Source organism: Papio anubis, chromosome 8, assembly GCF_008728515.1.
Source record: "Papio anubis isolate 15944 chromosome 8, Panubis1.0, whole genome shotgun sequence".
Classification (NCBI taxonomy): domain Eukaryota; kingdom Metazoa; phylum Chordata; class Mammalia; order Primates; family Cercopithecidae; genus Papio; species Papio anubis.
In genome coordinates, this window is record NC_044983.1 from 75,234,201 (window position 1) to 75,249,725 (window position 15,525).

General features: G+C 37.8%; 1 protein-coding gene across 1 annotated transcript in view; it reads left to right on the forward strand.

Annotated features, from left to right (window-relative positions):
• Positions 1 to 15,525, forward strand: part of STMN2 (stathmin 2) — a 55,722-nt gene that overhangs the window by 11,263 nt on the left and 28,934 nt on the right. The window contains exon 2 of the mRNA XM_003902892.5: positions 15,171 to 15,266. Coding sequence (XP_003902941.1) covers positions 15,171 to 15,266 — 96 coding nt within the window. The remainder of the gene's footprint in view (positions 1 to 15,170; positions 15,267 to 15,525) is intronic.

Here is a 15,525-nt window from a genome sequence, read left to right on the forward strand (position 1 = left end):
ATGAAAATTAAAAAGCAGTACCACAAGTTCCCCCCAAAAGTCCTTAGGTCAGTAACTGTTCCTGTTACAGGTAAGAGAGAGCTCTAGTGGATTAGAGGCGTGTGTGGGTATCCAGTGGGCATGGTTTTGAACCATGCTCCGCTACTCACTATCTGAGAATTCTTAAGCAAATTTATGAATCATTTCTATATTACAATTTTCTCAGTTATGAATAGGAAAACAACACCTAAATCACATGGTTGTTAAGTAAGCAATTGATTGTTGAGCATTTGGTAATCAAAAATATTAATCCCCTTCCCTGATTCCCTAGATAAATGATGAAAATACTAAATAAAAATAATAAAAATTTAAAGTAAACATCTCAATTCTTATACTTCGTTAATTTCTACATGTATTACAAACCTAGAAATTACTTGGAATTGAGGAAATGATTACTGCTCAATAATTCTCCATGGTAGAGGGAGAGGTGGTATCAATCTATCAGACAGCAGCCAATGTAGTATATCTCCAAGGAAAAATCCATTCTACGCAGTGCCAGAATTTAATAGTTAAGCATTTTATCTTGGTCACAGCACAATAAGTAAGATGGGTATTTAAAATAAAAGTATATTTATCTTGCATATATTTCTTATTTCATGTTTCCCTGTCATATTTTATATCTCACCCTACTTCAAATACCTATATGCCTTCAATAAAACTGAGCCTTCTTGCTTACCCAGGAAGGTTCATCATTCAGTAGAAATAAAAAATGACTTTAGAAATATTAAAATATAAAAGTCTACACTGAGGTCTTTTGAATGCAGGAAAAAGAATTATATCTCACACACACACACACATATACATGCACGCATGCATACACACGCACAGAACCTCTCGTTCTTTCTTAACATCTTATCAATCCATAAGGTTTCACTCCCACCCCATATCACCTGACTGTGCACAATATCTCATTGCCACCTCCCAGTCTCCTCCATGCCTGGCACCCTCCTGGCTCTCCTGCTTCCACTTTAAACACCCTTCCTTCAGCTAGATCTTTTCTTTCAGGGATCCTCCAGTTACTTTCTTATCTGGATCAATTTAGCCTTCCTCTTCTTCACCCATTAGAGGATGAGCACGACAAAGACACTTGAGTCAAATAATACAAACAGAATATACCTTAGAGGAGTGTGGTGACGAAAAGGATATGGATACTTAAGAGTTTAGGACTATTATCTCAACCACGCATGAAAGCAATGCCTTTACAATCAATAGTGTTTCAGGTACCAATCAATAATCTGTTACTGCTATTTTTAAAATCTATAAGGTATCAGTAAAATGTAATTACTAGAGCAACAAAGATATCTTGTGGAATAAAATTAGTATTCATCTAGCATCTGAGTACAAAGGTTTAAGGGAGGATAACTACCAATAACAAAGCATTTTAAGCATTTTGTTTTGCCTCCAAAATATCAAATCATGTAAATGTATGGTACATAAACCAGGAATTATATTTATGACATAGCTGCAGACATATTAAGAGAAATATGTGCTTATACTTACTAGTATAGTACAGTTCTTTTTCATATTAGATACTGTTGATGATAATCTGCATATAAAAATCCTCAGTATTTTTTCACATTTATAAGCCATAAAATACAGGTAATAAAATATGTTCTACTCTCTCATAAACATGGAATAGTGACAAAGGAGGAGCTTTATATGAAAGCACCATTACAATTTAAACTCTCACAAGGTCATAATATATTGCACTAAGCAGGAGAGTTCAGCTTTGAAAAAAATGTAGGCATTTCCCTTACTTATTTAAAAAAAAAAAAAAAAATTCTAATGAGGTTGTGGAATGCAGAGCCAAAGCATGAAGGTGGAAATAAAAGAATTGCAAGTGTTATGAACCAAAGACTTGGTTGATGATGTTTTTCAAAAAAGGTTTTGTGATAAAACAAATAAGGTAAATGAAATTCAGTATTTAGGATGAAAAGTTTTTCTAACTTCAGAAACAACATTGAAGAAATATTGAACTAAGCGGCTTTGAAAGGATCAGATTCCATTTGTTGAAATTTTTCTGAGAATGAATTTTTTTAAGACAGTGTACACAGTTACAGTGTGTATTCGTTATGGATTGTGGCAAGCTGTATTACAACTTACCCAAGGTAAGAAATAAGGAGGCCGGGCACGGTGACTCATGCCTGTAATCCCAGCACATTGGGAGGCTGAAGCGGGCAGACCACGAGGTCAGGAGATCGAGACCATCTTGGCTAACACGGTGAAACCCCGTCCCTACTAAAAATACAAAAAAATTAGCCGGGCGTGTTGGCGGGTGCTTGTAGTCCCAGCTACTCCGGAGGCTGAGGCACGAGAATGGCGTGAATCCGGGAGGCGGAGCTTGCAGTGAGCCGAGATCCGGCCACTGCACTCCAGCTTGGGTGACAGAGCAAGGCTCCGTCTTAAAAAAAACAAAAAAAAAAAAACTGGACTTTGTGTCCAGCTTGCATAGCTGAAAAGAATAAAAACCTGTCCACTTAAACTCATTGCAAAAAGAAGATGTCACTCCTACAAATAACAAAGAGCCATGAAATTATTCTATCCAGAAAACTATATGTTTCATCCCTTTGGATAAATTTTAGAAGTGAACTACGAATACATACGGTGAGGATAGCCAGCTAAAAAGTCAAGGAGGATTTCTCAAATTTGCTGCTCAGAAAGATCATGCTCTCCACAAAACAAATAATAGCAGGCTTTCCAAGTCAACCTTGAATCCAGCTTTCCTTGATCTTTCCTTCTTGTGAACTCTCACAAGTTTACTATCTAACAATGAATTTGACTACTAGCCGTATACCATCTTGTAGCAATATTTGTTATCATGTCCCTTGTTATTTATCATTCACCTACTCTGTTTCAGCCAGCTACAAGTCACATGTCCCATGCACTTTTTCCTATTTGATTTTTATAGCACTTTGAGACATGTCTCATTATTCCTGATTGACAGGAAAGAAATACAGAAGCCATGGAAAGTTGAGTGACTTGCTCCTGATCACAAACGTGGGCCAGGGAAGAGCCAAGTTTCAAATCTAATGCTCTTTCCACTGCACTCTAGATTCCTCATTTTGAACTTTTTTTTTTTTTTTTTTTTTTGCACTATAGACTGTTTTCCACATTTTGAACTATTTTTTTATTTTTTTGCACTATAAACTTTTTTTTTCCTCTTATACCCAACTATACTAATGACTTCTTTTAGGCTAGAAACTTGTTTCACTTACTTTGTCTTTCTTCGCATTGCTGCATTATTGTCCAACATGTATTGGGTACTTACTGGGTCAAGTACTGTGATTGTGCCAAGTATCTTATAGGAGGATTATCATCCTCATTTTTACAGGTGAGAAAGGAAAGGAGGTAAAGTCACAGCCAACAAAAATGGTAGCACCAGGATTTGAAACAAATCAGTCTGACCCAAGCTGACTTCGTTAAACACTGTACGCCCAGTCTTCTTAGACATAGTAAGAGCTCTAACTGTGTTTGGTGATTTGATTATTATGACAAAGTAAGTAAGAGAAGCAGGGAGAATTATAAGAAATAAGGCTCCACAACACTTGGCTATAGCAAAGCCCCTTAAAACTTCAAAAGGTCACCCAAAGACTAAAGAACAGGCAGGGCTCGGTGGCTCATGCCTGTAATCCCAGCACTTGGGAGGCCAAGGTGGGTGGACCACCTGAGTTCAGGAGTTCGAGACCAGCCTGGACAACATGGTGAAACCCAGTCTACTACTAAAAATACAAAAATTAGCTGGGCGTGGTGGTTGCCACCTGTAATCCCAGCTACTTGGGAGACTGAGGCAGGGAGAATCGCTTGAACCCAGGAGGTGGAGGTTGCAGTGAGCCGAGATTACGCCACTGTACTCCAGCCTGGGCAACAAGAGCAAAAAACTCTGTCTCAAAAAAAAAAAGAATAAAGATCAATTTGGAGAAATTAATGCTTATTAGCAATGTCTTGTACAGCACTTCAGTTTCTCAATACATTATCTAACTCAATCCTTACAACAATACCCTATCCCCATTTTGTGGATAAATATACTCATGTTCAGAAGGTTGAATAAATTATCTAAGGTTGAATAGTTCCTGACCTAGAGCTCAAATCTTCAGTTTCTATCATATTCTTGCCCTTACCCTGGGGTAACTAACATTCACTCACTAGTATAGGAGCTCAAATAAGTGAGAGAACATATAAATGAAGACAAAGGAGACATTCACCTGCCTTCTCTTTTCCTTACATAGAGAAGGTTGATTATCTGCTATTGTGAAGTTTGCCTTTTGAAGGATAGAAATGAGAATACTTTCTTAAATTTTGCCTCTACGCCAAGAAATTAGAGTGGTACCACCAAGTAGTTCCATTTTCAAACTATCACTGTAGCTAAAGCTATGTGGTGAGGGCCAAGGAAGAGAAGAAGTATTCTTGCACTTCAAAATGCACAGAAATACCAGTCAGTAGCATAATATAAAGGAATTTAGTGGACAGAAGAGTTGACGTCAATCTGGCTCCAGGTAGGCTCTTAACCCCTACCCTACACTTCTTCTTCATGGGGAAGCCAACTGGGCCACTGGAAGATTCAGCAGCTACCATTTGCAGCTAAGGGACAGCCCCTCCCTGCTTAGCAACCAATGAATATGCATTTAGGGAACACCAGCTAACTGCAACACACACTCGTCGGTACGAGGGAAAATACAGCAAATGTTAAAGGAGATGCCTTCCCTTGCCCTCAAGAAACTTAAGTATAGTTGCAAGGAAATGATTAGCAGCAAACAAAGCCATAGAGAAGTAAGGGCTAAGGTCTGTGAAACAAGCCTGGAAAATAACCTTGTCCTTGAAAAAAAACAAAAAGAAAGAAAGAAAGAAAAGAAACTCCAAGCCCCTTGTGATGGAAACCATTAAGTTTGCTTCACTTCTGTTTTTAGGAAAATACAAACCCAGTCTTAATGAACGTCAAGGCCACAACTACTGGAGACATTTAGGAATTGTCACCATATTCTAATCTGTATATCCTCTGTCTGACCCTTCCTGTTATTATTTTGTAAAACTTTTGAAGATCTGAGCAATGTTTAAAACCATGAATCCCACTTTTTTTTATAAGTAATATTTAGGCTGAATAAACAAGAGAAAATAGGACATAAAGGGGAGCTAACATTGTGCCTTCGTTTATAATGTATTCTCAAGTTGTGAGTTTGGTTTATCAGTAATTTATCATGCCAAATTCCAAGTCATATTTATCTTTGCAGATCAAACACTTGATTCTATTTTTGCCTTAATTTTTGGGGGGGTATGTTTATGACCAAGTCATATGGTATTTTCTGTGACAGATAAAATGCACAGGTTATTCTAATCTGACTCAGCCAGTCATAGCAACATGTAGTCCTTCTCATGTCTTAAGAATGAGTATCAAGGATTCAAATGGAGTTCCAGATGGTATCCAAAAAGCTTATATTTTATGCATCACTTATTCTATCTAACAGTAGAAAAAGAATATTTGAAGCCAAAAATAGACCTTGCATGTAGTATGTGGAAGAGTAGAAATTGCCCTGATGGTTTAACAATTTGAAATTTGAGACATTAATGGCTTTATGAAGCATTCGTCACGTCATATATAATATTTTATGCCTATCATATATATACTTATTATGAAATATAAAGAAATTATGCATTCTATCTAACTAAGACTTTGTATCCTTGACCAATATCTTTCCATTCTACCACCTCCACCCTAGCCCTTGGAAACCACCCTTCTACTCTCTGCTTCTACAAGTTCTACTTTTTTACTGAGATCACGCAGTATTTGTCTTTCTGTTCCTGGCTTATTTCACTTGACATAATGTCCTTCAGGCCCATCCGTGTTGTCACAAATGACAGAATTTCCTTCTTAAGGCTGAATAGTATTCCATTGTGTATATGTAGCACATTTTCTTAATTAATTCATCTGTTGATGGACACTCAGATTGATTCCATATCTTGGCTCTTGTGAATAATGATGCAGTGAACATAGGAGTGCAGATAATCTTTTTGACATACTGATTCCACTTTTTTGGGATATATACCCAGTAGTGGGACTGCTGAATCATCTAGTAGTTTTTTTTATTTTTTATTTTTATTTATTTATTTTTTTTTTTTTGAGACAGAGCCTTGCTCTGTCGCCCAGGCTGGAGTGTAGTGGTGCCATCTAGGCTCACTGCAACCTCTGCCTCCTGGGTTCAAGTGATTTTTCCTGCCCCAGCCTCCCGAGTAGTTGGGATTACAGGCACATGCCACCATGCCCAGCTAATTTTTGTATTTTTAGTAGAGACGGGGTTTCACCATGTTCACCAGGCTGGTCTCGAACTCCTGACCTCAGGTGATCCATCCACCTCAGACTCCCAAAGTGCTGCAATTACAGGCGTGAGCCACGGCACCTGGCCTAGTAGTTCTGTTTTTAATTTTTTGAGGAACCTGCATACTGCTTTGCATAATGGCTCTAGGAATTTACATTCCACCAGCAATGCCCAAGGATTCCGTTTCTCCACATTCTGGCTAACCAATCTCCTGTCTTTTTGAGAACAGACATTTCAACAGGTGTGAGATGATATCTCACTGTGGTTTTGATTTGCATTTCCCTGATGATTAGTGATCTTGTGCCTTTTTTCATATAACTGCTGGACATTAATATGTCTTCCTTTGAGAACTGTGTATTCAGGAGAAAATAACCACTTCTCAAAGGAGTTTTATTTCAAAGTATCCAGGAAAAAAAAAATTTAATGGAAAATTTATCCTAGAGTAAGTTGTCTTTTATATTTTGACCCTATTTGTAACATAAACTGGATGACAAAAAACTGGAATGCAAAGGCTTCAGGAGGATTACTTACTTGCATTGTATATTGCCTTAGGTTCTTTGCAGAAAATTATACTCATTAAAGTTCAAGGCTATGATGTGATAAAACCTGTTTCAGGAAATGAGTCTACATTGCAAATCTTGAGGAAGTAACATTTGAGTTTCAAAACAAAAAAGCAATTTTCAATGTCATATCTAGGTTAACCCAAAAGATTTATTTCACCCTATTTAGCTGCCTCTGAGATGCATGCTGAAGATAATTACACTGTGGAACAAACAGTACGATGCTTCACACTCACCTCACAGGCTCTGTTATTCCCACATACTGCCAGAGATACTCCAAAATAAAATCACTGCAACCTTTTGTGTAACATCAGGCAGTTATAAACCTTGACAGTATTATTTTCTATTTATATATAGTATATGTTATATTTTACAAGTATAAAATATAACATATTTTATAAATATAAAATAGAATATATTTATTCTATTCTCTTTGACACAAAGTGACCATAAGACATATTACTTAAGTATGACTAGCAAAATCTTGGAGCTTGTCGTTCAGGTGGAAACTCTTACCTAACTGTTCAGTTTTTGTTCACTGCACCATTTACATAAGGCAAACTAATGCCACAAACTGTGCAAAACAATGCACAGTGTTTGAATGAGTGGCTAAAATAAAACTCTAATGAATGGGGTTTGCAAAATGCAACTTTGAGGACACTGTTGAGTAAATGCTACACACTGCACATTTTACAAAATTTCATTGAAGAACACGTGGATATTCTTTTTCGGATTATGGAGGAAAGCAAAATTTCAGCTCCTACATGCAGCTTTTGTGGCCTTTGTCTGAAATAGTTATCTTCCATTAATTATTCAGATATCATTCATTTCCTAAGACAATATTTAGGGAGACTGCCTTAAGTACAATTTGTCCACTACCCAGATAAGAATTCTTTTTGGTGGAACGTTGATAAATATTACTTGGCAGTAACACCAAGTTAAAATATTTGTTTCACAGTTGATGTTAATAACTATTATACATAAAGTGAATTTTACAAGGCATACTCAGATCTAAAACAGCAATATGGAGGCTCTTCAAATCCATTGAAACCTTATACCAGCCTATGGAAGTAAGGTTTTTATGCAAATTCTCCAAGAAATATGCTCTGAACTTTTAATTCCTTAGATTGATAAAGGAATTAAATCATGATATAACTAATAGGTTTGTGGTACATATTGCAGCTGCTTAATCTAACTCCGTGTCTTCCCACTGTTATTTATATCTATATAAATTAGATATTTCATTATCTGAAAACAGTCAACCCCATCCCATGGTGATAGCTCTAGGACTCCTTTTCAGTTCATTAAATCTGTATTCTCAGTCTCCCAACTTCTGGTTAATTCAAGCAGAAAAGTCAACTAGCCCATGAACTGAAATAGTGTCATCTGAATATTTTTTTATTTTGCAGTGTGATAAAAGTCTCACACTTTTTATTTCTAAAAGTTTCTGCTTTCATTGAGAGCATAATAGGCAATCCACCCTTATGTAGTCTTATATACAAAGTCATAGTCAGGCTAAATTCAAACACCCATGTGAGATAGAAGCCAAGGTTTATTTTCTGGAGAAAAGCCACACATTACAACAAAGTGAACAATGAAGCCAGCATCCTTATCACTGGTGACCAAAACATTTGTGACTCTGGGCATTGGCCCCACAAATGCAATAATCATTCTGCATAGGAAGTAAGTTTTGCTAATTAAAAATGGATCTAATATATTTTCTACTCTTCAGCCAAGAATTAAAAAGTAATAGTGAGAAATTTAAATCACTTGGGGGCTACATTGAGCCATTTTGGAGAAACAGTTCAGAGAATGTCATGGCAGCCTCAAATTGCTGCTCAGGAGCAGCCCAGCTCAGAAGATTGCAGGAAGGGAAGAGCATAGTCATTCTTACGTGAGAACTGTCCTTAACCAGATGAACAGACTCTCCATTTTTCACCCTGGCTTTGTCTCATTTAAGTCCCAACCAATCTACCTATTATTTTAGGTTTTACTATCTGGTAGTATTTAGGGGCTTGGCGGGGGGAGGAAACCCTCAATACTCAGAATTAGACTTGGTGATAAAAATCTTGACACATAAACAGAATAAAGGGCTTTCATTACTCCTTTAAACCACAGTGTCATTCGGTCTCCAAAAAGGACTGTAAGAATTTCTTTCATCAGGGGAAAGAAAAAAAGGACAAGAGCCTGCATGATGTAGCGGAACTCTCATTAAACACAGCAGGAGCTTTAACTGGAATCCAGGGTAAGGTGAGGTACCAGGTTAGAACAATTTACTGCTTCTATTACAATTTTGATCACAAGGACTGAGTCATGTCATCTAGTTTCTTTTCCTTGTCACTATCACTGGTGCCAAGAATACATGAAATTGAAATTTAAGAGCCTCATATGTTTCTGTATAACCCAGTGATGGGTTGTACTGCTTTGACCTTCTTAAATGTCCCTTTATTTGATTTGATATCTATTCCCATAGAAAAACTATAATGCTTTGCTCGGTCAAAATATTAATATTTCAAAACCTCCCTGGCTTAGAAAACCATAATTTCTGTAGAGAGAGACGGGTAGAATGTGGACTGAATCTAATTTTATTCTAAAGCAATTAGCATTACATCATCATAGCAGAAATATCTAGAATATTACCTCATGTCAGTGATCTTCTGAGATGTTAAAAAGGAGTATTTAAAAATCTGAGTTATTTCTTTTTCTTTTTAAATATTACATCATTAATTACATATTCATCAGCCAAAATATTTTATGCTCCGAATTTGAGCCGATATAATATGTAAGAAGTGTTCAAAATGAAATTATTGGCTGGGCGCAATAGCTCATGCCTGTAATCCCAGCACTTGGGGAGGCCGAGGCGGGTGGATCATGAGGTCAGGAGATCGAGACCATCCTGGCTAACACGGTGAAACTCCGTCTCTACTAAAAAATACAAAAAATTATCCGTGCATGGTGGTGGGTGACTGTAGTCCCAGCTACTCGGGAGGCTGAGGCAGGAGAATGGTGTAAACCCGGGAGGCAGAGTTTGCAGTGAGCCGAGATCATGCCACTGCACGCCAGCCTGGGCATCTCAAAAAAAAAAAAAAAAAGAAAAGAAAAAGAAAAGAAATTATTTTAGTCTATTTTGTCTTTTAAAAAGAATATCACAGGGATGGACCTCCCAAAAGGATTTTTAAATGGGATTACATATCTGACTTTTAAAAAAAAAATCTGACCTTGAGTTACAGTGCCCCAAAGTAAGCAAACTTCCAAACACACACAATATGATCAGAATTGAGTTAAAATTATCATCAGGGGCTTAATTTCTGAAATTAAAAAGGAAATGTTATTTCCTTATGGAAAAAAAAGGAACCAAAAATGAACTGCAAGGTAGCTGATTTCTGTCTATGTTAAGACTTAGGTAATGGGAGAAAGAGAAAAGGGAGGACAGAGTTAGGAGAAGAGCAGGGTTTAACAATTGCAGGTGCAAGACTCAGGTGTTTTTAGAACCCATTTGCAGAGAACCCTGTTCCTCCCATTAACTGCTGCCGTTTTAAATCCTGGCACCAGCTCTGAGGACTGCAGGGTCCATAGCCAGTGCCCCACTCTACCCAGTTTAAAGACACCACTGCCTGGAAATGACAGGGGGGTTTTTTTCCTAAGGAAAGAAGTGCTTTCTGCCACTGTATATATAAGCTGGCAAGCTTCAAATAAAGTGCTTTTGTCCTTTCTGTCTATCAGAAACCGTGCAAATCGAATTGCCGTAAAACCAAGGGCAAGAAACATCTATCCTGCATTCTTTAGCATCTGATTTTATCCTTTACTTTATCCCCAGGCACTTTTCAAAAGGAAAAAATGAGGTTGCATTTAAATTGAGTATTTAGGACTTGCCGAGAAAACCTCCCACTAGGCTAATATGATTGCAGGGAAAACAAGAGAAAGGAAAAGTGGAAAGGGAATGTGCTAACAGATCTGGGCCTCATCAGCAGAGCCGTCCTGAACACAAGGCCATGGTCAGCCATCTGGTCCTGCAAACGACGTTTTCTTTATGGTCATTAAGAACACCAATGTGTCGGGACACAAACAAGTATTCCTTTCAGAGATTATGACACATTTTCTCCCAAAGTAGTATATTAATGACATTTCCAGAGCATTCTTTACTATCTTTTATATGTGATCAGGAAGTCTAATACATATCGCTACTTCTTTAACAAAACACAGCCTTAGCCAAAACTAAGGTGTCAAATAAAATTTTGCCTAGGATGAATAAACGGAAGAAATTCTGATACTGCACTATCAATTCCAAATTAAATAATAACAAAATGATAAGTGTTAAAATTCATGTTAATGGTTGTTCCCAGACAAGCCGGAAAAAAAAAATCTTTCTGAGAAGAGTCTTTCACGAGTTAATCCTACCTTTCAAAGTGTTCAGTGGCTCCAAATTCAGTTAGTTTCCTATCAGTTCTTCTTTCATTAAGTCTCTTCCCTTTTTTTTCTCTTTGCACTATTTCCCTTAGCCAGGTACATAACCTGATGTGCCTTATTCATTTGTGTCTTAAGTTTGTTTCCTGATGACATACCTTTCCAGCAATGCCATCTGGGGAGTTTGGGCAACTGTACCACGTTAGGAGGAAACCCTTCTTCACAGGAGAGTGTGCCTTTGCTTCAGGGAAGCAATCAGGATTTACTTGGACTGTGGTTGCAGCTCACTTTTAAGGATCTCCCTAGAATGCAAGCAACTCATCAATGAGAATCTGTGCAGTGGCTGTCACTGGGTAGCATCATGCTATGTGGAGTCATAGCCTTTGATACAAATAACAGTAAAGATAAGAATGCTATTAAAGGAATCACCCACAGAGGTTAACTGGGTTTTGTCTCCAGACCACCTTGAAAAAGAAAGAACATTTTTATCAATCATATTCTTAGTTTTAGCTGCTAAAACAAAGTACCATAGACTAGGTGGCTTATAAACAACAGAAATTTATTTTTCACAGCTTTGGAGACTGGAAGTCTGCAATCAGGCTACCAGAATGATCAGATTCTAGTTAGGGCCCACTTTGGGTTTGCAGACTGCCAATTTCTAGTTGCATTTTCATGTGGCAAAAAGAGATTGAGCTAGCTCTCTGGTCTTCTTATAAGGACACTAATCCCATTCATGAAAGCTTCACCTTCATAACCTAATTACTCTCCAAAGACCCCACCTCGAAATACCATCTCATTGGGAATTAGATTTCAAATACAAATTTTGGGGGGACACAAATATTCAGTCCATAATAGTAATGATTATTCATTACACATAGGGCTCTAAATGTGCTGGCTCCTGACAATTTTTACTCTAAACTCTCTTTATTAGCTTGTCAAGCATAATTAGGGCAGTGGCCTTAGTGAAAATTATTGAATTTCATTTCCTAAGGACAGATATTGAGGAGTTTTTCTTCACTAAAAATTCATGTTCTGCTACAGCTTTCATCTGTTCCTATTTTGTGAGATGGAAAATCTTTTATTTTATTTTTATGTTTGGATTGACCCTTCTTAATAAAGTCAGCATGTAATATGCTTCATATGCTTCTAATATGTGCTTAATTTTGCAAAATGTTTTGGATACCAGATTGCATTTCTCTTCCAAAAAAGGTACCAGCCTACAAAACCTTGCTGTTATTGTTTTCAATTAGTTCACGGAATTAAATGTATTAAATCACCAAATGTTTTATCCTCTGGCAGAAATTATGATTCTCACTGAACATCCATATGAATCTGGATCTGGCTGGGCCTTTATTAAGTGACACAATTTCACTAACCGAATAAACAAATGATACAAAGAAATTTGGTTTAGCCTTCTAAAATTCCAATGGTGTTCAATAAAGTACCTCAGAATGGGTGTTCCAGGACTTTTATGGCACAAGACAAAATGTATTGCTTATTTTAAGAAAATAAGCTAAATAATGAGGAGATTCTTTTAGTAGATCCTCAGGATGTGTTAGGTTGAATCATAGGCAGATGATATTTGATCTTTGCACCTGTTAACACATTGAACCTCACCCTAGAAATGTAGAGCTAGAAGAAAGCCTTCTGGCAGTTTTAAAATAGATTGATTTACTGCAATTTATCCAGAAGCTTCACCGTTTTCACTGGTTACATGTGACTTTGGCCTCTGTGGAGCTATATCCTCATTTGTAAAATTGGTGGTGAGGTAGGTGGACAGTTGACTAAATAATCTCTTAGAATAATTCTAATATCTGTGGATCTAAAGCATCCAGGGGTTGAATATGTTTCTTTCTGGCTAAGGAAAGATGGACCTGTGAATAATACCCAAACTCATCTTCCGAAAATCCTCTTTCCCAAGATACCCACTCTCCCTTGGGTTATATTATCGTAATGACCAGAAGCCCCTGCCAAGAGGCAACTGTTAACCTGGGAGGTCTATATTTTAGGTCACAGCCATCTGCTTATACTTTCTCACAAGTTAGTGCACAGTATACCCATCATTTTCTTCCCTTTTCCTTAATTTATTAATTTTACTAATTGCATAATTAATAAAGATAAGAAGATTTTACCTCCTTGCCCCCACCTGGTAGTTTGCAGATACCTGGCCTGATGACAACAGACAGTGATGAGATACTCACCAAGTTTACCGGGGCAGGAGGCCTCCTAGAGGGAAAATGAGAAAATGAAATAGGGAAGGGGAGTGAAGGACTAAGGAGGTGACAATCTGGACTCTCACAACTGCATGGCAAGATTGGCACCCAAGCTGGATTGCAAGGGAGGGAAGGAGATCCTTATCAGACGTAATCAGAGCTCAGATCCAGGGCTTTGGTGTGTGTAGAAAGAGGGAAAGACAAAGAACTTAAAACAGAGCTGCCATTTGACCCTGCAATCCTATTACTTGGTATATACCCAAAGGAAAATAAATCCTTCTACTAAAAAGACACGTGCGCTGGTATGTTCTTGGCAGCACTATTCACAATAGCTAAGACACGGAATCAGCCTAGGTGCCCATCTATTTAGGTTGGATAAAGAAAATATGGTAAATATACAGCATGCAATACAACATGGCCGTGAGAAAAAATAAAATCCTGTCCTTTGCTGCAACATGGATGCAGCTGGGATCCATAATCCTGAGTGAACTAACGCAGGAACAGAAAACCAAATACAGCATGTTCTCACTTATAAGTGGGAGCTAAACACTGAGCACACATGGACATAAATACGAGAACAATAAATTCTGTGGACTACTAGAGGGGAGAAGGAGAGAGGTTTGTAAAACTACCTATCAGATACTATGCTCAATACCTGACTGATGGGATCTGCACCCCAAACATCAGCATCAGTAATATTCCCATGTAAAAAGACTTCACATATACCCCTTGTATCTAACATAAAACTTGAAATTTAAAAAAAAAAAAAAAAAAGAGGCTGGGCGTAGAGGCTCACACCTGTAATCCCAGTACTTTGGGTGGCCAAAGTGGGCGGATTGCTTGAGCCCAGGAATTCGAGACCAGCCTGAGAAATCTGGTAAAACTCTGTCTGTACAAAAAATACAAAAATTATCCAGGCATGGTGGAGCGCACCTGTAGTCCCAGCTACTGGAGAGACTGAGGGGGGAAGATCACTTGAGCCCAGGAAATGGAGGTTGCAGTGAGCTGAGATCACACCACTGCACTGCAGCCTGGGTGACAGAGCAACTCTGTCTCAAAGAGAAAGAGAGAGGAAAGAAAAAAGAAAAGATGGACAGATAAGAAAATGCCCTTGGAGATTAAGAGAAAGCAGCAACATAGGACCCTGGATAATGTGTTTGTTTAATAACTATCCTGATGAGTTCTCTGACTATTCCCAAATGAATACGAGGCAATTCAGGCTGAACCAGCAGATGAGCCCTCCAGAATCTTATTTACGTACAACAGACCTGCATGCACATTTACTAGAATGAGCCCCTCTCTCTGGTAGTCATGTCTGTTTCCACTGATTCCATCTGTTTCCTCTCTCTCCCTCCTATCCTGCTAGATCTTAATTCCTTCGACCTTCCCTGTTTTTCTAAGTCCCTTTCTTTCCCTTGTTATTTAACCTGCTGTACTATGCAATTCATGTCCTCTGCAATAAGGAACATGCACTTCAGAGTTCTGTTGACATCTTGTATTCATTTATATTTAGTGAAAGAATGCAAAGGAGTCTACCTGGCAATACTCACTCTGCAGGAAGCAATAATTATTATTCAAATTAAAAGAAGCAGTAAAGGGAAATTCAGAAAAAGTGAAATATACTAATCTTCAGCTTTTCATTTCAGCCTACAAGGAAAAAATGAAGGAGCTGTCCATGCTGTCACTGATCTGCTCTTGCTTTTACCCGGAACCTCGCAACATCAACATCTATACTTACGATGGTGAGTTACCTATGATAGACATGCCCCTGCTAGCTAGATCATTAAGAAAGGTTGATATATATTTGTTTCTCACAACTCCTGATATAATCACATCAATATTTTGTAGATCTCACTATTGACTTGCTGTGTCTAGCTATTATGTCCAATTGATTACCTATTGCTCAAAACAGTTTGAATTTGGTGCTAATAACAACACATCAGTGTCGGTTAAGAAATGTGGATGGATTCTTATTAACAGCCACATACAGCATATCAGCAT